Below are 25,211 nucleotides of genomic sequence, written 5' to 3' on the forward strand. Positions count from 1 at the left end.
ACAAGTGATTACAACCACAGTTTATGAACTATAGTAATTGTCTAGAGGCATTATCACTCCACTTGTTCTTGGCATTTTGAATTTAGAATATGTTCGGAAACTTAATTTAATATCGAAAGAATTACATATCTTTCAGTGTAGCCGACTTCGTTGGAAGACACACTGATCACTGTCCTAGTTCAACCATTTTATTTATTATTTTAATTACAGGGAAGCGCTAAACCTGTAGGGTTATACAGCGCATGTGGGGGGATGGAAGGTATTCAGGATCAATTCAGGGAACTGGAGCACAGATCCAATTCCCTAGATCAAGAGCCCCTCCCAGCATCAAGGAACCTCCCTTGAGGAGCCTAGTTCAACCAGTCCTTGATGGATACCAGGTATACGTGTTAGTTTATTGGGTTCAATAACTACACTGGTCAGACGAATAGCGTTACTAAGCATAGTCCCACCACAAAAAGAGTGAGTGTTTTAAATGTTGAAATTCATAATTATGTACGAGAATATACTGAATTTTAGAGTTTAATGTAACAGTGTCTTTCTTCTTATTTTAACACGCCGGCGGCCGTCTTCCACAGAGGCAGGGCGACCTGAAGATTATTATTATAATCAAGGGGGAAGCGCTAAACCCGGAGGATTATACAGCGCCTGGGGGGGGAAGTGGAAGGCATTCAGGCTTAATTTGGGGAACTGGAGCACAGATCCAATTCCCTAAATCAAGAGCCCCTCACCAACATCAAGGAACCTTCCTTGAGGGGGCGACCTGAAGAACAGAGGGAGTTTACTAACATCTTGCTCCAGGCATTTTAGTCGCCTCTTACAAGCATGACCTACGAAGGAAGGATTCTTTTCCACTTCCCCGTGGAGATGGAAGGAAAATAAATAAGAACACTTATTTGCCCTCAAGATCATTGTAAAAATGTTACAAATACAAATACAGTTCTATTTCAAAATTAATGTACAAAACATACAATGCTCTGAAGGCCCATAGGCCTAAATAAAATCTTAAATAAGTCATTTTGAATTTTGGGGGTAATTTAAACACACATTACTGTGCAGTACAATTGAAATCATCCAAAAATTGTGTAAAATTGTACCGAAATAAACTTTCCAAACGCTGCTTGTCTTTATTAAATAATTATCCAATAAGCGAATGAAGATAATTTTATTAATTTACCAGTTATTTTAAAATGATTTAACTATTAAAATAGTACTTAGTAAATAATTTTTTATGTAATTTTGAGAGAGGAACCATTTCAAAACGTTTAAGGTTTTGTTTACAAGTTTTCACGTTGTTGACGGTGTTAGCAAGTTACTGCTTATTTTACTGTCTTGTGGACCATAATTGTATGTTATAGTGAATGATTCTAACCCTAGGTAACTAGCGAAATCTGGGAGGTGCCTGAGTAACGTCAGTGAGGTGCCATACTCAGAACATGTCATCAGCAGCAACAGTCAGTCATCAGTAGTAGTCATCATCAATAGTCAGTCATCAGCAGCAGCAGTCATCATCAGTAGCAGTCATCATCAGTCACCATGGACACTATACTGGAGCAGCAGAGACGCTACCATGAAGAAAGAGAGCGGCTTATGGCAGCAATGGTGAAGGAATGTCTTCATAAGAAGAGTTCTGTAAGTTTAGCAGTTCTGAATGACAGGTGAAGGATAAATCAAAATACTGTGGCTAGAATAATAAAATAAAACCTGCCCTTGAGAGAGGGAACCTAAGATGACATTTTGGTCTGAAATGTACTGCATGCTAATGGCTTCCTTTTGTACTTAATATTTATTACATGTAAGCAACATTTTGTACTGCGGAAAGAAATAAAGTTGTCACAACTAACTTGACAATGGTCCTGTTTGAACTGAAGTGTCATCATAAGTATTTTCCCCTAAGTGTGGCTTATTTGTGACTAAAGATATTTTTGTATCAAATCGTTGCCTTTAACCCTTAAACTGTCCAAACATAATTCTATGTTTTTTCAACATTTAAAAGTATAAAAAAAGTAGATTTTTTTTTTTTACATTTGAAAACATGTAAAAAAACGTAGATCTACTTTTTGAGCACTATGCATGTGAACATAGATCTGCTTGGACAGTTTAAAGGTTAAGTAAGTTTATTTAGGTACAGGTATACATAAGTACAGTTATCATACAGAGTGTAAATTATCTAGGATAACCCCTTCAAAAAAAGTTAGACAAAGTGATTTACTTTCATTGGAGTCATTTCTTGGATCACACCTGATTGCCATCCAGTATCTCAGGCATTGTATGACCCCTACGAGTTTATCACTTCCACGTAAATATAATAATATAATCAGAAGTGAGAAATCTTTGAATAATGAGATTTTGGGGGGGAATTTCAATGATTTCATTAGCTTTTCCAAATGTTGATTGGTCAGAGGTCTGATATTTTCCTACTGGTGTAGTGCTCGTGGCTACAGTTTACAACTGCTACTTGGCGGAACTTGGGCACTAGTAAACGTTTTACAAGACATACCAGTACAACCTATGTTCATGACAGAATAAGTAAATATTTCTTGGATAGATTGTTAATTTGGGAGTTATTAGCAAAAATAATATATTTATTTTGGTTGTGCAACATATCTGAGCTAATCAACAGTTAGTATTATTGTGTCATGCATATGGCTGAATATAAACAAAGACATATCTATCAGTGGCAGAGTAAGGCTAAATTACATTAGGGTATTTGAATTTGGGATAGGTTAGTTTTGTTAGGTTATGTCTTGTAACAGCTGAGCTACAAAATATCTCAGATGTAAAACACACTTACTATTGCACAATTCAAACTATAATTAATTGCCAGTATCCACCTAGGAGCAGTTATCTATTATTACTAAGCTCTCACATACTCAACTTGAATTTAATAAAACTATCTATCCATAAAAAAATATATAAATTAACACAATCTGTACACAGATAACCCGTTCACAGAATTGTGTTGGATAATTCAGGGTTATATTTTTAATAAGTCATGAAACGTGCCACCTTGATCATTTTCTGAGGTTGGCGATTTGAAAAATTGGTTACTGCTAAACATCAGCCTGCATATCAAACATTAGTAGCTACCAGTGATAGACCTACATTTTTGGGGCCCAGAAGCTTGAACTGTTTTGGGGGCCCATTTGCAATCCCTTCTCATACAGTAGACCCAAAATTTTTAAGCAATGTGGACTAAAGGCACTTCTGGGGGCCCTGAAGCTTCATATATAATTTCATAGTAGATCTACCCCTGGTAGCTACAGTGAATAGTATTATTATGGATGTCTATTTGGCAGGCAGCCAAGTAGTAAACAATTTATTAAAGTTATTTACATGGCAGTCTGGTAGTTTTTGTGTCAACTGGGGGTATCCAAGGCCAGACATCTTATTTTCTTAGTTCATAGCTTTGTGCAGTTAAATGAGTAAACCCTCAATTTAATGTACCTCAGATTAACAGACTCTTGAAATACGGGACAAGATCCACTATATCGGTTGGTTTGGAAACAACGGACAAAGCCCACTGGTTACAGAATTGTCTGTTACTGCTATGATCACAGCAAAGTCTCATCTTCCACAACAATCATATTACCAGCCACCCACTCTTCCCTGTAAATCCATTAACTTGAGGATTTATTAAGTATGTATACAATATTTTATATAGGATTCATATTTTATTTAAAACTAATACATAATCTGTACATCATTTTTTATTATTGTTTTGTAAAGTTGAAGCCGTGGAGAGAAAGAATATCCTTGCCATTGGTGGCAGTCTGTATTGAAGGGTGTGGAGCATAAAAATGCTACCAAAAGAGTAATGAAACTATTAAAAAGCTTGGTAGAATCCATGGTGTTGTGAACCTAGGCACTGCCCAAGTTCACAACAAAGACCTTGGTTTGATCCTACAGTGGGGGGGAGGCACTGGGCATGTTTTCTTACACTTGATACCCCTGTTCATATTACAGTAACTAGGTACCTGGATGTGGATTACATTTTGAGGGAGAGAACCAAATAACCCCAAAAGAAATAAGCATTTCTTGGGTTACTAACCCTTCCAGGTTCATAATTGGCATAGTCTTCAACTGTTCAAACCTTGCTTAACCTAGGCAATAAAGATTAGCTGATTGGTTTGGATGAGTCATCACTGAACCTGCAAAGTTATTAGAATCCTTTTTGCAAAGAAGTGTGATACCTACCAGTGGGCTGCAACTCCAGGGTCACTCCTACATTTTGATTGAGGGGTCATGAGAATTGATTCTATGCAGAGCATACACATTGAAGCATTTCTTTGTTGCTGTAGATGGTGGCCTCGCTAGCATGGAAAGCCCCAGCTAGTGCGGCACATGGCATCTATTGAAGTTGCAGTCCTTCACCACAAAAATGTGATTCAGTTTCACAGGGAGGGCACATAACATGGCTTACCCTTTGTTAAAAATAGGTATTCTATTTATTTAATGTAGTAGATTAAAATCATTTTTATATTATGTTTGTGCTGAAGTTAATTTTACTTTCAGTGTCTTTAAATGATTTCAGAATCGGGAAGTTATAAACTCAGACCACCGCCATCGTATTTTGCTTGATAGGTATGTAGAGGCTTCACAGCATCTAGCAGACCTATATGAAGACAAAGATGGTCTTCGCAAGGAGGAGGTAGCAGCATTGTCTGGGCCCAATGAACTGGCAGAATTTTACAACCGCTTGAAGCAAATTAAAGAATTTCACAAAAAGCATCCCAATGAGGTATTTTCCAGTTATTTTTCTTAATCACACATGACATAGGTAATATTATAAATGTTGTAGTAGTTATACTAAATTTTGAATTAAAACCTTTTGTAATGCAATAAATTCTTATTCACAGATTATCCTTAGTGTTGCATGTATGACCCAGTCATACATGTATCTATGGACAGCATATCTTTCCTTAATTTTTGCAATATTTTTTCATTGTATAAGTGAAAAAGGCCTCTGAAAGGTCCCTTTGATGTTTACTGTATATTTATTGGACTCTCCTATATATGGCTTATAAGTACAATAATATAAATGTGTACAATATAGTATACTGTTATGAATTTTTGAACCTGATATTAGTGTGCATGAATGTTAATGCATCATAAGCGTGAATATACTCTAGGTACTATATATTTTTTAGAGGTACAAATGCTGTAAGGGCTTAATTTTTTACTAAATACTGTTTAGTAAAAATATGGAGCATATACAGTATTTTCAGGCATATAAAGGAGGCTTTCCCCCTTCTCCCCCCCAAAAAAGTCTCAGATGTGCCTTATATGCTCAAGGTCAGGAACAAGGGTAGGCTTTGGATTACAGGCAAGTGGTGGTTTTGGTGTTGCAGTACCAGTAAACTAAACTCAAAATATGCCCTCCCCCCCATCTCTGCAAAACTGTATCTTAGATTACTCTAAGAGTGATTAGTAACTTTTATAAATTATAATTTACATACTATGTACTGGTATGTAATAAGCAAACCACCTTCAACAGTTGTAAATAATTGTAAAGTAGCTGTTTGTTGGCAGTGGAGCAAATGACATGCTGTGCAAGGTCCCACCTCCTTCAGCCATGTTGTGTACATAAGTAGCCAGTCACTGGCTCATTATCATTGTCAAACAAGTCCATTACTCCATTTTTTTGTTTTTCCCAGAATATTCCTGCCAAAATTAGGGTGTGCCTTATATGCCGGTGCATTATACAAAAATCTTATGATAATTTTATTCTGCAGATAAGTGTGCCTATGAGTGTGGAGTTTGAGGAAATCAACAAGCAAAGGGAAGCTAATGATGAGAATCTGGTAATGGTAGACTTCACTGATGAAGAAGGCTATGGCAAATATCTTGATCTTCATGAGTGCTACAACAAATATCTTAATATCAAAGGTATGGCTTGTGAGGCAGCAATACCTTGGCTTAGGAACAGAATTTATATTTTCACTTATTCCTCTATAGCTAAATAGTTTTTTAATATAGTTGTCACTTTACATTAATAAGTTAAAGAATACCTTATATCAGTATCCTCAATAAAGTCAGTATACTTTCTTGAACATTCACATAACAGAAGGTCAAATAACTGAAAAACCTCTGAATTTCTCCCTTAATGATTATTTGTGCTCTTATAATGATATATACTTTCAGTAAAAGTATGTCTGAGTAATTTCATACTTCATGTATGGTAGGCAGTTTAGTCACCTCCCCCAACACCATGTGAGAATGCACTTGTATGAGAACATAAGTTTTTAGAATACACTGGCTAGTTGATCTCATAATGAGCTGAACTTTATAAAAATTGATTAGCTCTTCAATATAAAGTAATATATTTCCAATTGGAAGCCTTAACTCCTGACCCACAATATATACTGTGAAGTTGTTTAGTGAGGTACCATGTGCCATTTCACTTGCAGTTCACCAGTCTGTCAACATGTTCCCACTTTCCATCGCTCATAAAATACGTATGTATTCAAGTAGTAACAGGTTATTTAAGTATGTATATCTCCTGGCAAACCCATACATATTTTTTTTTTTTTTTTCAACAAGTTGGTCGTCTCCCACCGAGGCAGGGTGACCCAAAAAAGAAAGAAAATCCCCAAAAAGAAAATACTTTCATCATCATTCAACACTTTCACCACACTCACACATTATCACTGCTTTTGCAGAGGTGCTCAGAATACAACAGTTTAGAAGCATATACGTATAAAGATACACAACATATCCCTCCAAACTGCCAATATCCCAAACCCCTCCTTTAAAGTGCAGGCATTGTACTTCCGTTTTCCAGGACTCGAGTCCGACTATATGAAAATAACCGGTTTCCCTGAATCTCTTCACTAAATATTACCCTGCTTACACTCCAACAGATCGTCAGGTCCCAAGTATCATTCGTCTCCATTCACTCCTATCTAACACGCTCATGCACGCTTGCTGGAAGTCCAAGCCCCTCGCCCACAAAACCTCCTTTACCCCCTCTTTCCAACCCTTTCGAGGACGACCCCTACCCCTCTTTCCTTCCCCTATAGATTTATATGCTTTCCATGTCATTCTACTTTGATCCATTCTCTCTAAATGACCAAACCACCTCAACAACTCCTCTTCTGCCCTCTGACTAATGCTTTTATTAACTCCACACTCCGAATTTTCTGCATAATATTTACACCACACATTGCCCTTAGACAGGACATCTCCACTGCCTCCAACCGTCTCCTCGCTGCTGCATTTACCACCCAAGCTTCACATCCATATAAGAGTGTTGGTAATACTATACTTTCATACATTCCCTTCTTTGCCTCCATAGATAATGTTTTTTGACTCCACATATACCTCAACGCACCACTCACCTTTTTTCCCTCATCAATTCCATACATATACCTTCTTAATATCCAGCAGGGGTAGCCGATTACCATACTTACAGGATCAGCTTTCTAGCATTCTAATAAAGGAGGAATGAGACATAATATTTCAAAGCAGTAGCAGAAAAGGGTAAATGTAAAGGGTTAATCAAAGTGGGTTAATATTGCAGTTATTTGACAGAATAATAAGGTGTGAGTACAGATTATATTTAAAGTATTTCATTAGCTTCAGCATAAAATCATGCACCATTCCACTTGTATGAAACCAAACCTACCTCCTTGGAGCTGGCACTAAGAACCACAGCTTCTCTCTGGACCATCTATAACCCTACTAATTCATTTTCATTCTCTCTCTCTCATATCCAGGCTTAGGTTAGTAGAAAGTCATTCCATCTGAGTACCTTGCATAGATAACCAGGAAAGGCAAAACCTATCTTTGGTGTCTGTCAACAAGATATTGTAGCTGGAGATTAACACAATTGGCCCCAGACCTACAGCTTTTTAGCTGAAACTGGAGCTTATTTATACAGACAGTAACCATGGCACCAAAGAGGAATGTGAGTGATATTGGAAGTGCAGAGAAACATAAGTGGGAAAGTCTTAGTGTTTTGAAGAAAATTGAGATACAGTGGCACTCCAGTTTTCGTCCTTAATCTGTTCCAGAAGGTCGGTTGAAATCCGAAATGGACAAAAACCGAAGTAATTACTCCGTTCCAGACACCCCAAAATATTAACAAAAAATACATTTTATAGAGAATAACCATAATTTTACATACAGAAAACAATGAGAAATAAGTATAAAGCACTAATTTTAATGGATAAATGAACATTTAAATCACTATTACATACCTTTATTGAAGACTCTTGTTGATCTACACCAACAACTTCTCCACATCTTTGATTGTTTGTGATTTCTGTTTTGTTAGCATATTTACCCCATTTGCAACATCAGCTTCCTTGGTTTTTACTTTCTTCACCAGGATGGAACTGATTGTTGATTTGGACTTCCCATACATCCTGGCGAGCTCGGCCACACTTACGCCACTTTCTTATTTTGATACAAGCTCTTTCTTGAATTCTATCATGTTTCTCACCTTTACCAAAGGGCTGGCACTCTGAACTTTCTTTGGCCCATGGTGGCTTATTTCGCGGTCGCACTAAATAAATAAGCACCAAAAACAATGGATGAATGTGCGGAGTATTGTTCACTTGACAAGTGACAGAGGCAGACTGAGTCAGGCGGCAGCAGCCCGGGTGGGCAGATGCGTCTCATACGGACGATTTCCTAGTCGATGTATGAAACCTGGAGTAAAAATTCGCCCAAAAAAGTGGTCAAAATTTGAATTGTACAATATTTGGACCAGACAAAAACCAGTTTTACTTTATTAGATAAGGCCAGGATGAGGTCAGATGTGCCTGAGAAAATTAGAGTTAAGGAAGGAGTTAATCAGTATTGGCCTAAAATTTAATATCTGTATAGGTATTAGCAAAAATTTTGGTACTGTCTTTCACTAGATAGGTGTGTGAAAGATATGGAATGGCACAAAATACGATATATATAATTGGTGTGACTGTAGAGTAGCTCAAAAGTCATGTTCTCCTATGGTTTGAACAAGGACCTGATTTTTTTTTTTCAACAAGCTGGCCCAAAAAGAAAAACAAAGGTTTCTCTTTTTAAATTTAGTAATATATACAGGAGAAGGGGTTATTAGCCTCTGGCATTTTAGTCTCTTATGATACGCATGGCTCATGGAGGAAGAATTCTGTTCCACTTCCTGTGGAGATAAGTGAAAGTAAACAAGAACTAGAAAGAAAATAGAAGAAAACCCAGAGGTGTGTGTGTGTGTGTGTGTGTGTGTATTTTTTTTTTCAACAAGTCGACCATCTCCCACCGAGGCAGGGTGATCCATAAAGAAAGAAAATCCCCCAAAAGAAAATACTTTCATTATCATTCAACACTTTCACTTCACTCATCCACAATCACTGTCTTTGCAGAGGTGCCCAGATACAACAGTTTAGGAGCACATGTAATGATTAATATAACATATCCCTCCAAACTGCCAATATCCCAAACCCCTCTTTTAAAGTGCAGGCATTGTACTTCCCATTTCCAGTACTCAAGTCCATCAATATAAAAATCACCAGTTTCCCTGACTCCCCCCACTAAATATTACCTTGCTCACACTCCAACAGCTCATCAGGTCCCAAAAACCATTCATCTCCATTCACTCCTATCTAACACGCTCATGCACACTTGCTGGAAGTCCAAGCCCCTCGCCCACAAAACCTCCTTTACCCCCTCCCTCCAAACTTTTCGAGGACGACCCCTACCACGCCTTCCTTCCCCTACAGATTTATACGCTCTCCAAGTCATTCTACTTTGATCCATTCTCTCTAAATAACCAAACCACCTAAACAACCCCCCTTCAGCCCTCTGACTAATAATTTTATTAACTCCATTCCTTCTCCTAATTTTCACTCTCCAAATTCTCTGCATAATATTTACACCACACATTGCCCTTAGTCAGGACATCTCCAGCCGCCTCCTCACTGCAGCATTTACAACCCAAGCTTCACACCCATACAAGAGTGTTGGTACCACTATATTTTCATACATTCCCTTCTTTGCTGCCATGGATAATGTTTTTTGTCTCCACAAATGCCTCAACGCAGTACTCACCTTTTTTCCTTCATCAGTTCTATGATTAACCTCATCCTTCATAGACCCATCTGCTGACACATCAACTCCCAAATACACTGGAACCTCGGCGTACGAATGCCCCACCATGCGAATTTTTCAGGATACGAACAGTCACATGATCGATTTTTTGCTTCTGGATACAAACGAAATTTCAGAATGCGAACTTCCCCCTCGAGGGAGGTTCCTTGGTCAGGGGCTCTTGATCAAGAGAATTGGATATGTGCTCCTTTTCCTTAAATTAGCAATAATAATAATAATTATTATAATACATACGTACTACTACTAATAATACACTGCAGCAGGCTTGTTGGCCCACACTAAGCAGGTCCTTTACAATCCATCCCATTAACAGAATAAACGCTACCCAAACAATAAGCTTTAATAATTCTATTTACTCACGTGCAAGTCCCACTCAAATCCAACCCCTCTCACTCATGTATTTATCCAACCTAAATTTGAAACAACCCAAGGTTTTAGCTTCAATAGAACCTAGGGTAGCTTTAAAGAGAGATTGGACAAATATATGAGTGGGAGGGGCTGGGTATGATTGGTGTCATGGGTGCATAATAACATAAGAAAGGAGGAACACTGCAGCAGGCCTGTTGGCCCATACTAGGCAGGTCTTTCACAGATCCAACCCACTAACAGAAAAAACATACCCAAGCAATAAGTGTTGACAATTCTATTTACTCATCTTGACTATGTGCTAATGGAGTTACAGGAAGCTGACATCAAAGAAATGCTGAACATTGACATTGATGCACCTGTTGTGCATCCCTTGAGTGATGGTGAAATTAGATGAATTGTGATACTATATAAATAAGCTGTAGAGTTGATATTAGCATCATATTGAAGTATTTTATCGTGCCTCCTAAGAGCGGGAATTCCACTGGAATGGATTAATGCCACTTCAATTAATTTAAATGAGGAAAATTAACTCAGCATACAAACAAGGTCACGGAATGGATTAAATTCATAAGCCGAGGTTCCACTGTCTCTGAAATCATTCACTTCTTCCATACTCCCTCCCTCCAATGTGATACCCAATTTTTCTTTACCTAAATCATTTGATACCCTCATCACCTTACTCTTATCTACATTCACTTTCAACTTTCTACCTTTACACACCCTCCCAAAATTGTCCACTAACCTTTGCAACTTTGCTTTAGAATCTCCCAAAAGCACAGTATCATCAGCAAAAGGTAACTGTGTCAGCTTCCATTTTGGACTTCCATCAAGCATGCGTGAGCGTATTTGATAGTGAATGGAGACAAATGGTTTTAATGCTTGATGTGCTGTTGGAGTGTGAGCAAAGTAACATTTATGAAGGGATTCAGGGGACCTGGCAGGCCAGACTTGAGTCCTGGAGATGGGAAGTACAGTGTCTGCACTCTGAAGGAGGGGTGTTAATGTTGCAGTTTTATAACTAGTGTAAAGCACCCCTCTGGCAAGACAGTTATAGTGAAAGGTGATGAAAGTTTTTCTTTTTCAGGCCACCCTGCCTTGGTGGGAATCGGCCAATGTGTTAATAATTTGTACTTGATTCCCCATAATTTAATCCCACCCCTCTCCTCAACACCCTAGCATTTACTTCTTTCACAACCCTATCTATAAATATGTTAAACAACCATGGTGACATTACACATCCCTGTCTAAGACCTACTTTTACCGGAAAGTACTCTCCCTCTCTTACACACCCTAACCTGAGCCTCGCTATCCTCATAAAAACTCTTTACAGCATTCAGTAACTTACTACCTGTTCCATACACTTGTAACATCTGCCACATTGCTCTCCTATTCACTCTATCATGTGCCTTTTCTCAGTCCATAAATGCAATGAAAACTTCCCTACCTTTATCTAAATACTGTTCACCTATATGTTTTAATGTAAACACTTGATCTACACATCCCCTACCCACTCTAAAGCCTCCTTGCTCATCTGCAATCCTACTCTCTGTCTTACCTCTAATTCTTTCAGTAATAACTCTACCGTATGTACACTTTACCTGGTATACTCGGTAAACTTTTTTTTTTTCAGTAAGTCAGCCATCTCCCACCGAGGCAGGGTGACCCAAAAAGAAAGAAAAAAATCCCCAAAAAGAAAATACTTTCATCATTCAACACTTTCACCTCACTCATACATAATCACTGTCTTTGCAGAGGCACTCAGATACCACAGTTTAGAAGTCCCTCCAAACTTTCAATATCCCACACCCCTCCTTTAACCCTTAAACTGTCCACACGTAGACATTCGTTCACGTGCGGTTAGCTCCAAATGTAGATCGTTTTATTTTTCATTCCTTCAAATTTGGTGCGATAGGCCTGAGTCGCCTAGACATGAAAGAATCGGTCTGTGCACTCAGTGTGTGCACCTTGCATGTTTATGAGACAGGAAATATACTACCAGCAGTCTTACCATCATGTAAAACAATTACAGGTTTCCGTTTCACATTAACTTGGCAGGACGGTATTGCCTTCGTGGGTGGTTGCTGTCTACCAACCTACTACCTAGGGATAGGATGATTACTTACATGATTTTTTATAGCAGTGAAGTGCTGCAATGGGTTGACAACTTTATGAAAATGAAAAGTAGAGATTTTACAATGATGACTTAAGGGGCATAAAACTGACTATTATATTTAGATAGAACTTTCTGGAGGCTTTTCCACTATCGCCTAGCCTTGAAGAGAAGCAACAAATATTAATGTACTGTCTATATATATATAGGCAGTTTGGAGGGGTATGTTGTGTATCTTTATATGTATATGCTTCTAAACTGTTGTATTCTGAGCACCTCTGCAAAAGCAGTGATAATGTGTGGTGAAAGTGTTGAATGATGATGAAAGTATTTTCTTTTTGGGGATTTTCTTTCTTTTTTGGGTCACCCTGCCTCGGTGGGAGATGGCCGACTTGAAAAAAAAAATATATATATATACGTATATAAGTAGTCATTAATTAGCATACATTAATATTTCGTGTGCACACATGCACATTTATAAAATAAGTTCCTCATTGCTATTATTTTAAGCCATGGTTCTTTTTATACTGTTATTAGTATTCTTCAGACGCTTAAATTTTAGTTCAAATTTTAATTAACATGATCTATTGTATAAAAATTATGTTTAAATTCCTGTAGCATCACAGTTCCACTAGTACTGTAGCTGTCATTTAAGAGCTCTTTTTTCTTCTCAAATCAGATAAATGTAAAATGTGATTTAACCCAATATTTCCACAAAATACTTTTTAAAACTCTTATCTCAGTGCTATGTACAGCGCTGTATAGCCCTTGTGGCTTAGCGCTTTTTTTTTATTATAATAATAATAATCAGTGCTATGTTACACTATTTCTTTAATATTGAGATGGGGCTTGAACCCATGTTAAGCCAATTCTAGAACTACCAGTTTTGTAAGTTGTTTAAACTGATGTTGTTATGATTTTGCAAGTCATGATAACATCTTTGAAAGGACTTGAGCTAGAGCTTATCACAGTTATGAGGGTGTGAGATCTGTAAAAACCTACATTGTGGTGACAATGGTGGCTCATATTAACCTTCCTAAGATATATATACTTGGTTAAAACTTGTTTGGCCAGCATGGTATAGTGGTTAGCACACTGGTCTGCTACTTTTAATACTGATGTGCCATGACTTTGAACCTCAGTGATTTTTTAAATTGTTTTCTCTAACTGGTGTTTTAATTTCCTGTATAACTGTGTTCTAGATGAGGTCAAATTCCTTACATTAAAGTTGTGCATCCCAGACATTGAAACTTGGCACATTGTACCTTTCCGTGCATCTTAATGTAAATCTTAATTTGTATTTTTTTTTCAGGTCTTGAAAAGATTGACTACATCACATACTTAACCACCTTTGACAGATTGTTTGAGATACCTAAAGAAAAGAAAACTACACAGTATCGAGAGTACCTCCATGTTCTTCTTGACTACTTGTACATGTATGTAGAAAGAGTAAAGCCTCTAATGGATCTTAATGAGGAGCTAGACAATGTCAACAAAGAATTTAATGAACAGTGGGAAGCTGGAAGGTTTGTTACAGTTTAATTGTTACATTTAGTATTTATTAATCACAGTTAAGATATGTGTATCAAATAACCATGATTTTATAATGGAAATTTGGGCATTGACAGAACTAGTATGACAGATAATTGCAATATTTCTGCTTACAGTAGCTCAATGGAAGCCTCACATTTTTATATACAGTACAGTCTTGGAATTTTTTTTTTTCCATCAAACCGGCCATATCCCACCAAGGCAGGGTGACCTAAAAAGAAAAACTAAAGCTTCTCTTAATGTATACAGAAGAAGGGGTTACTAGCCCCTTGCTCTCAGCCTCTTAACGCATGCATGGCTTACGGAGGGAGAATTCTGTTCCACTTCCCCATGGAGATCAGAGGAAATAAACAAGAACAAGAACAGTAAGAAAACCCAGAGGGGTGTGTATATATATGCTTGTCACCCTGCCTCGGTGGGAGACGGCCTACTTGTTGAAAAAAAAACATGCGAGTGTAATGTGACCTAGGTGTAAATAGAAGTAGCAAGACATACCTGAAATCTTGCACGTTTATGAGACAGAAAAAAAGACACCAGCAATCCTACCATCATGTAAAACAATTACAGGCTTTTGCTGTATACTCACTTGGTAGGACGGTAGTATCTCCCTGGGTGGTTGCTGTCTACCAACGTGCTACCTAGAAGTCTTGGTAATATGTGGTGTAAAATAGGTAAAACAAATTTAGACTAGATGTTATCCATAAAGGCATGGTCATAAACTTCTGAAATGCATAACACATGTAAAATGAAGAATAGTACTTTGAGAAGACATATTGCATAATTTAAATTTGTATTACTCTTTATGTACTGTATATTACAAGTCAACTCAGGTCATTGGACCAGGACGGGGAGTAGGTTTTCCCTTCAATAATCACATATTTGCATAACCCCAGGAGCAAGTTGGGGTATACATTATCATCACAAACACAGTGTTACCTTGAGTTTCAAACAGCTCCCAACTCGAACAGTTATGTAAGTGTATTTTTGTAAGTGCTTTTATAAGTGTATTTTTGGGGGGTCTGAAATGGACTAATCTAATTTACATTATTCCTTATGGGAACAGATTCGTTCGGTATCGGCACTCGAACAGCCTTCTGGAACGAATTAAGTTCGTAACTCAAGGTACCACTGTAATAGTAAATCAGGTCGTTTTCTGTATCATCAGTCATCACTTAGTTTCTTATCCCTGAGGAAACTGGTGATAATGTTTATAAATTGAAAATAATGATCAATATGAATGTGGCAGTAGTAAATTCTATAATTTTACGAACAAAAGGTTCTGGATTTGAATGTTTCATAGGGTATATTATTTGGGCAAATCTTACACCCTCTGTCCTTTCTCATCTGGTAGTAAATAAGTATCATGGGATAGGGAGGTTCACTTGCATATTAAGGAGTGCATTTTGGGTGATGGTCACATGATCTCTAGGGGACCTCAGTAACCCAAGGACTTCTTGTCTCTTGACATTGATATTATATACCACTTATATATACAATTTTTTTTTTTTTTCAACAAGTCGGCCGTCTCCCACCGAGGCAGGGTGACCCAAAAAAGAAAGAAAATCCCCAAAAAGAAAATACTTTCATCATCATTCAACACTTTCACCACACTCGTACATTATCACTGTTTTTGCAGAGGTGCTCAGAATACAACAGTTTAGAAGCATACACATATAAAGATACACAACATATCCCTCCAAACTGCCAATATCCCAAACCCCTCCTTTAAAGTGCAGGCATTGTCCTTCCCATTTCCAGGACTCAAGTCCGACTATATGAAAATAACCGGTTTCCCTGAATCCCTTCACTAAATATTACCCTGCTCACACTCCAACAGATCGTCAGGTCCCAAGTACCATTCGTCTCCATTCACTCCTATCTAACATGCTCACGCATGCTTGCTGGAAGTCCAAGCCCCTTGCCCACAAAACCTCCTTTACCCCCTCTCTCCAACCCTTTTGAGGACGACCCCTACCCCGCCTTCCTTCCCCTATAGATTTATATGCTTTCCATGTCATTCTACTTTGATCCATTCTCTCTAAATGACCAAACCACCTCAACAACCCCTCTTCTGCCCTCTGACTAATGCTTTTATTAACTCCACACCTTTTCCTAATTTCCACACTCCGAATTTTCTGCATAATATTTACACCACACATTGCCCTTAAACAGGACATCTCCACTGCCTCCAACCATCTCCTCGCTGCTGCATTTACCACCCAAGCTTCACACCCATATAAGAGTGTTGGTACTACTATACTTTCATACATTCCCTTCTTTGCCTCCATAGATAATGTTTTTTGACTCCACATATACCTCAACGCACCACTCACCTTTTTTCCCTCATCAATTCTATGATTAACCTCATCCTTCATAAATCCATCCGCCGACACGTCAACTCCCAAGTATCTGAAAACATTCACTTCTTCCATACTCCTCCTCCCCAATTTGATATCCAATTTTTCTTTATCTAAATCATTTGACACCCTCATCACCTTACTCTTTTCTATGTTCACTTTCAACTTTCTACCTTTACACACATTCCCAAACTCATCCACTAACCTTTGCAATTTTTCTTTAGAATCTCCCATAAGCACAGTATCATCAGCAAAAAGTAACTGTGTCAATTACCATTTTGAATTTGATTCCCCAAAATTTAATCCCACCCCTCTCCCGAACACCCTAGCATTTACTTCCTTTACAACCCCATCTATAAATATATTAAACAACCATGGTGACATTACACATCCCTGTCTAAGACCTACTTTTACCGGGAAGTAGTCTCCCTCTCTTCTACACACCCTAACCTGAGCCTCACTATCCTCATAAAAACTCTTTACAGCATTTAATAACTTACCACCTATTCCATATTATTATTATAATCAAGGGGGAAGCGCTAAACCCATAGGATTATACAGCGCCCAGGGGGGGGGGGGGATGTGGAAGGCATTCAGGCTTAATTCGGGGAACTGGAGCACAGATCCAATTCCCTAAATCAAGAGCCCCTCACCAACATCAAGGAACCTTCCATGAGGGGACCTATTCCATATACTTGCAACATCTGCCACATTGCTCCTCTATCCACTATCATATGCCTTTTTTAAATCCATAAATGCAATAAAAACTTCCCTACCTTTATCTAAATACTGTTCACATATATGCTTCAATGTAAACACTTGATCTACACATCCCCTACCCACTCTGAAACCTCCTTGCTCATCCGCAATCCTACATTCTGTCTTGCCTCTAATTCTTTCAATTATAACCCTACCGTACACTTTTCCTGGTATACTCAGTAAACTTATTCCTCTATAATTTTTAGTCTCTTTTGTCCCCTTTCCCTTTATATAAAGGGACTATACATGCTCTCTGCCAATCCCTAGGTACCTTCCCCTCTTTCATACATTTATTAAACAAAAGTACCAACCACTCCAACACTATATCCCTATATTAATTAATTATTTTTTTTAGATTCCCTGGCTGGCCAAAGGAAACAGGTGGTGCACTTGCAGCAATGGGTGCTCATCTTGATCTCTCAGCTTTCTCATCATCAGAAGAACTCATGTCTCTAGGTTTGGATCGTTTGAAGTCTGCTCTAATGGCTCTTGGATTAAAGTGTGGAGGAACCTTAGAAGAAAGAGCACAAAGGCTTTTCCAAACAAAGGGAATGTCTGTGGAAGAACTTGACCCGTCCCTCTTTGCAAAGTCTAAGCCTGGCAAGGTAACAAAAGGTCGTGAAACATTAAAAATTAGAGAGCTTGCTATGTTAGAAGCACAAGTTTACAGATTTACAGAAACACTAAGTGAGCAACGTTTAGCCACCAAAGAAAATGTTCAGCGCAAACAAGCCAGAAGAGATGGAGAAGAGGAGGAAGAGGAGGAAGCTTCAGCATCTGAGTCTGAGGATGAGGCTGATGATGAAGTACCATATAATCCCAAAAACCTTCCCCTGGGCTGGGATGGCAAACCCATTCCATATTGGCTATACAAACTTCATGGTCTCAACATTAGCTACAATTGTGAAATTTGTGGAAATTTCACTTACAAAGGCCCAAAAGCATTTCAGAGGCACTTTGCTGAGTGGCGCCATGCTCATGGCATGAGATGTTTGGGTATCCCGAACACTGCTCACTTTGCAAATGTTACACAAATTGAGGATGCTTTGAAGTTGTGGGAAAAACTTAAGGTTCAAAAGACATCAGAGAGGTGGCAGTCTGAGCAGGAAGAAGAATATGAAGATTCTCAAGGAAATGTTGTTAATCGAAAAACATTTGATGATTTAAAGAGGCAAGGACTCCTTTAGAATCTTAATTAATAATGCTGTTTTTGTATTTGAACAATATTATATATGCTATATATATATATATATATACACATTCATGCAGTGCTTAAATTATGCATAATTCATTTATCATTTTTCAGTTCTGAATTAAATTGTACTCTAATTATTCACATTAAATAATAGCAGTAATAGATTTTTGCTGCTTTATGTATTTTACAGATATTCTCTTCTTCATAATTATTTTAATTAAGGTGCAGTTAAAATGGACCAAGTTAGTGCTGATTGGGTTTTTCATTCATTTTCACTTAATGTACATAGTATCTTTTTAAGTAAAACTGTTATGAATAAATGTGACTGACTTCCCTTTGCGTATATACTTTCCCTCCCTGCTCTTTAGTGCTGTATGATGCATCTGGGTTTAACCCATTTTTACGTATATAATTTCCTCGGGAGGTGCTGCTTGATTAAAAAAACTGGATGTACCATCCCTTTTGGATCGAAGTAAAATGCCTTCCATTCCCCAGGGGCTTACGAAGCCCCCCTGTGAGTTTAGTGCTTTACCCTGATTAAGAAAAATTATCAGTGTAGTCATAATATAAATTATTATTTTAATGCACTTGGAGAGAGTGGGGAAAATAGGATAATCAAGACCATAAATCTAGGGCGGAAGGAACGAGGGGTAAGAATCGTTGCTGGAATGGGGGTTTGAGCATCCAGCATGTTAAGTCAAGTTGTTTTTATGGTTTGATGTGCTGTTTGAGTGTTTGACTTTGAGACATTTCTCCACAGATTGAAAATTATGCGTGCTCAAAGTATCCAAAGCCATCTGTATCCATATCTGACTTTTGACTTGCAGCAGACTGTTGAGAATATTTTAACTGTTTGCTCATGGCTTCAGCCTCTTAAGTTGTGGCTTTTATAATTACCAGGGTACCTGTAGGAAACTTTTAGGAGTCTTTTAACATTGCCAATTTAATGGGTTATTAACTGATACTGGTTAATTTTATTGTGCTATAGCATTAATGTGTTGTGTGCTTTGTTCATACTAGTAGTTTTATATTTTTGTGACTACTGTGCATTCGATTCATCCATACTTCCTCCCTAGACTTTGTTACTTTCGTCATCTAGAACTTTTTCCTCACAGCCCTTTCTTACTCTTCCTCTGTTGTCCACTCCACCCTTCCTACTTTATAATTCTGCACTATCCCCTACCCTGCTGCACTGTATGACCTTTGTAGGTTTAGCACTTTTTATAATTATGATAATCCACTCCACAATACCCTAGCATTCACTTCTTTTATAACCCTATCTATAAATATGTTAATTATTATTATAAAAAAGCACTAAACCTACAAGGGATATAAATATGTTAAACAACCATAGTGACATTGCTTATTCATGTCTAAGGCCTACTTTCACTGGAAAAATAGTCCTCCTGCCTTCATACATACCTTAACCTGACCCTCATTGTCTGCATAAAAACTCTTTACTGCTTTTAGTAGTTTACCACCTATTCCATTCATTTACAGTATCTGCCACAGCTGTCATGTCTGACATATGACATGCCTTGAACTCCATAAGTGCATGAAATCATTGCCTTCCTCACTTCAACAACATTTAACAGCATCTCAAAAATATTCCCTCCATCTCAGTACCTCTACCTTCCCATCCAGTAACTTCCCTCTTGTTTTTAACTGTTTGATCCATTCATTCCATAGGTTTTCTCAACTTAATCTCATTCCAAAACTTTTTCTTATTTTCAGCAAAATTTGATGACAAAACCTCACACATTCGTTTCCTCTCTTTTACACACCTTCACCACTTATTACCTGTATTATTCTCCATATCCTCCACCATCCTTATATCACTTTGCTTTGTAAAAAAAAAAAAAAAAAATCTCATATGCTAGCTTTTTCTCCCTTACCACACTCTTTATCTTGTCATTCCAGTGATCATTTCTCTTTCCTTCTGCACCCAACCTTCTATATCCATAAACTTCTGCTGTACACTAACACTTCATTGTAAATCTATCCCATCTTTCTCCCAACACTTCCTTATATCTTGACCCGACTTCCTCCATTAATTAATAAACTTCTCTCTTACTGATAACATTCTCCTTGTACCCCATCTACCTCTGCTCTCACCATAGCTACAACTAAATAATGATCTGGTATTTCTGTTGCCCTTCTAAAAACTTGCACATCCAGAAGTCTTTCCATCAACCTTTATTCACTAATATGGTGGAACCTCGGTACTCGAACAGCTCCCTACACAAGCAATTTGGTATTTGAATGCTTTGTTCGGTAAAAATATCACTTGGTAGTCAACTGTTTGCTGATCAAACAAACACAACCTGCCAGAACTTAGCTGTAAACAATTTCGCGTTTCTTCGCATTTTTTGGTGTTTTTTTATATTATTTGTATAAGCCACTATGGGGCCTAAGAAGATTAGTGATAACAGCCAACCAAAAAGAAAATTGGTTGGGAAAATGTTATTTAGTACTTGAACAGATTATCACTAACAGCCTTCTGGAACGAATTAAGTTTGAGTACCGAGGTTCCACTGTACATACTGAGCTGCTGTCATTATGCCATATATCACATCTCTTATTTATCCTCTGACTTAAAATACATATTACCAAACCTCTTTCTGTACTAAGTTCAATTAAAGGCTCCCTATTATCATTTACCTCTGGCATCTCATATTTACCTGTTATGCCCTCTACAGCAATTGTTTCCACTTTAGTACAGGTTAGTCGTCATAATCCGGCAATCAGTTATCCGGCTCCATCAGTAATCTGGCACTAATTTCAGCTAGCATAATTTCAAATTTCATCATCATACTGACTCAGAAATTGTGCAGATTGTTGTAAATCCACAGCAGCAAGCCAGTGGAGGAGAAAGCAGTGATGAAAATGAGAAAGATGTAGCAGAAAGAGTCTCTGTTGATAGATTAATTCAGTTGACAGGTGAACTGCTAAAATGTCTAGAGCAATGCAGTTTTATAAGTGAACAAGAAATAATGAATGTTTACATACTGCAGAATAAACTAATCAAAGAAAGGCCAAAATTTAAGTGCACTCTAACCTAACCACTCTGTAATCTGACAAACTTGCTAATCTGGCACACTGCAGGTCCCAATGATGCCAGATTAGTAATGGCCGACCTGTATTTAGGTCCCCCCACAATTATTTTCTCACTTGTTTCAAAACTCCCTCAACACTTGCTTAACATTTCCCAAAATCCCTCTCCTTTATACTCCTTTCTTCCCCAGGTGTATATATACTTAATATAACCCACTTTTTTTGCATCCATACTTATTTTAATCCACATTATCTTTGAATTTATACATTTATATTTCCTTTGTAACTTCCATAATTGATCATTCACAATTACCACCACTACCTGCTTATCTCTAATTCTCTGATACACCTGACCTTATACCATTAATTTCTCCCCACTGAAAATCTTCCTCCTTCAGCTTCCTTTCACTTAGAGCTAGGACATCTAGCTTCTTCATTCATAACAATGACGATTAACTCCTTATCTGTACTACATCTACACATCCAGGAGAAGGGGTTACTGGCCCCTTTTCTCTTGACATTTTAGTCAACTTTATGACAAGTGTGGCTTAAGTGGAAAGGATCCTACTTCATATCCCAATGGAGATGGAAGAAAATATTATAAGAGCAATCACCATTTAGAAAATGAAAGGAAACTCAGATGGGAGTGTTCATACACAAATAACCCGCACATAGGAGAGAGGAGTTCATGATGTTGTTTTGGTCCAACTTGGACCATTTACAAAGTCGCACTAACAGAAGAGCGAGGTAGCCATTATATATAAATGAGCAAGGAAAGAGGACAGGAATGAGAGGGAGGAGAGGAAGTAGTGGTAGGTTAGTAGTAGTAATAGAAAAAATAGTTGTAGTAGAAAGTACTCTCTACTTTCTACTACAGGTCGGCCATCACTAATCCGGCATCATTGGGATCTTTAGTGTGCTGGATTAGTGAGTTTGCCGGATTACAGAATGGTTAGGTTAGAATACACTTAATTAACCTATCATTACTCTTTCTGCTACATCTTCCTCATTTTCATCACTGCTTTCTCCTCCACTGGCTTGCTGCTGTGGATTTACAGCCATCTGCACAATTTCTGAGTCAGTATAACGATGAAATACGAAATTATGCTAGCCGAAATTAGTGCCGGATTACTGATAGAACTGGATAACTGATTGAAGGATTAGTGATGGCCAACCTGTACCACTATTTCTTCTACTTCTTCATACCTACCACAACCACTACTTCCTCTTCTCCTCTTGTTCCTGTTCTTTTTCCTGCTTGCCTATATATACTGGCTTCCTTACTCTTCTGTTAGTGTGACTTTGTAAATGGTCCAAGTTGGACTGAAATGTTATTGTAAGCTCCTCTCTCCTATGTGTGGGTTATTTGTGATTGTTCCAGTTATGGTATTGTGCCTTTTTGTTCTTTCTGGGTGTGTACATGTATATGCATGTTAGTATGAACTAAGTGTAAGTAGAAGTAGCAAGATGTACCTGTCATCATGCATGTTTCAGATAAAGAAAACACCCAGTGATCTTACTGTCTTGGAAAACAATTTACAGGTATTCATTTCACACTCATTTGGCAGGATGGTAGTACCTCCCTGGGTGGTTGCTATCTGCCAATCTACCATCTAGCATTTCTGATTAAAATATAACAATTGTGAACAGCATCAATCTTCAATGGCTAATGGGTTAAGGCTGTGTAGGCACAAATTTTGTTGGATTCTGTGCAATAACTGGAAAATACATCTTCTGGTTAACTAAACTTTTAGTGATGTGTTTTCCTCGAGGGAAACAATCTCTTGACTTGTAAAACTGTAATGACATGATTGCAAACAAACTACGGTATGGGCAGGGATTGAACTCGCAGCTAGTGAATCTTAAAACGCCTACCTGGAGTTTTACGATTCACAAGCCGTGAATTTAGTCCCCTCCCATACCATGGTTGGTTAATCTCTTGATGTTACATTGTGTAAATTATCATGTGCTAATTTTGTAAATCAAATTGGTTTGTGGGAAATAATTGGAGAAGTCTCTTCCAGTTGGGAATAAGTCACAATGATTGAATGTTCTGTTATCCTAGGTTAAATCAACTTAATGTTCTCTGTGTCTAACATTTTTGTGCTCTCAAGACCATTCTTAACACTTGTAGTATATTACATATGCTAGGCATGTGGAAAACTTGCATACTTTCTTAAAAGCTGGTCAGTCTTACTGAGAAAAGTTTGGACTGATTTTAGCCTGCATATGCCCCTGCTTTTTTTTTTTTTTTTTTTTTTTTTTTGGGGGGGGGGTAATTAAAAATTTAAACTACCACTTTTAATTCAATAATTTTTGAGTGCTGCATCTGATTAGCTTCAAGCCTTCCATGCTCATAATGTGATAGTGCAACTTCTGAGTGGCTTCAAGCTTAACGAGTCTGTTTATTTTAGGATATTGGTGTGTGTGCTCTCCTTGTAAGGTTTGGGATGTAAATGTCCTAATTTGAAAATTAAAAAAAAAAAAAAAATTGCATATTAGTTTTCATGCAATAACTTATGAATGCCTAGTCTGATTCCCTTCGGATCTTTAGCACTAATATTCAGCTGCACTCTCAACTTATGGCACACACTGTGCTATTCCAGTCACACACTGAGGTTCAAGGGAATGTGACCTTGGAATACAGGGATACCTTTCAGGGATTGTGCAGTGACCAAAATACATCTAGTTGATGTTGGTGACTGATTTGAAGCAAGGGTTGACAAGTGGTGGAGCCACCCTTGACTTGATTCTACACTCTTCAGCTCCACTCATCTTTTACTTCAGTCAAGCCCATCACTGAGGAACAGCTCCTCACAGCTTCGAGATTCATCAAGTGTACACCGGTTTAGTCATTGAGTGTGGTACCATAATAGGAACTAGTCTACCGCTTGCTCTTGACACTTTCCCCTCTTCTTGTAAGCTGGGAGCTGCATTGCCATTGCTTGTTCATACAGTGACCCATCCACCATCTTCAGATATTGGCTTGTTACTGCCACCTTCACTGTCTCTTGTTTTGCTGGATCATATGTACTTCAAGTCTTGGCTTTATACATCCATTGGTTTTTAGTAGTACAGACTTGTGGCTATCCTGGGATTCCTCTGCTACCTGATCAAATTAGGTTCTGTTTGTACTTATTTTTCATGCTTGTGTAATGGAGGTATGTGCATTTATTCGCTATCTCTAACCTGGTATTGTTTTTTCTATATGATTTTTCTGAGTATGGGAGGTGAGAACCCTCATTCCTTGATACCCTAGGATAGCCCAATAAAGTAGAGTATTGTTACCGATTGTAAATCAGAAGATACATTCTCCAGTTATTTTATAGAAACTAATTTGATTAATACAGTAGGCACATAAAAACAGTCAAGGTGAAGCTTCTTTTGAGGAAAACACATCAGCACTAAAAGTTTGAAAACAACCAGAAGATGCATTCTCTAGTTATTTCACACATCCAACAGAACTTTTCCCTACACAGCCCATACCCAAAAGAATGTTCATCCATTTTATACAATGCATCAGCCATTAAATGTTGATGTTGATGAGAATTATTTTAATGAAGGGGCAGTGCTAAACCTAGTGGTCATATATAACACCTCTGGAATGTGAGGCATTCAGAGTCAATCCAAGGAAAAGGAGGGCAAGTTAAACAGCCACCCCCCTCCTTCACAAAGCATTATCCAAGTCATATAATGCAGAATGTATGTCAAGATTAAAAGTGGC

At 37.9% G+C, this 25,211-nt stretch overlaps 1 protein-coding gene across 1 annotated transcript; it reads left to right on the plus strand.

Annotated features, from left to right (window-relative positions):
• The first annotated feature begins 1,256 nt into the window (after nucleotides 1–1,256).
• On the plus strand, nucleotides 1,257–18,767 carry noi (splicing factor 3a subunit 3 noi). Its single transcript, XM_053795126.2, has 5 exons — nucleotides 1,257–1,632; nucleotides 4,535–4,741; nucleotides 5,736–5,889; nucleotides 13,884–14,097; nucleotides 17,594–18,767. The coding sequence occupies exons 1-5, from the start codon at nucleotides 1,537–1,539 to the stop codon at nucleotides 18,423–18,425; spliced, it is 1,503 nt and encodes a 500-aa protein (XP_053651101.1). The 5' UTR covers nucleotides 1,257–1,536; the 3' UTR covers nucleotides 18,426–18,767.
• The last annotated feature ends 6,444 nt before the right edge of the window (nucleotides 18,768–25,211 follow it).

The sequence above is a fragment of the Cherax quadricarinatus genome, chromosome 37, assembly GCF_038502225.1.
Source record: "Cherax quadricarinatus isolate ZL_2023a chromosome 37, ASM3850222v1, whole genome shotgun sequence".
Lineage (NCBI taxonomy): Eukaryota > Metazoa > Arthropoda > Malacostraca > Decapoda > Parastacidae > Cherax > Cherax quadricarinatus.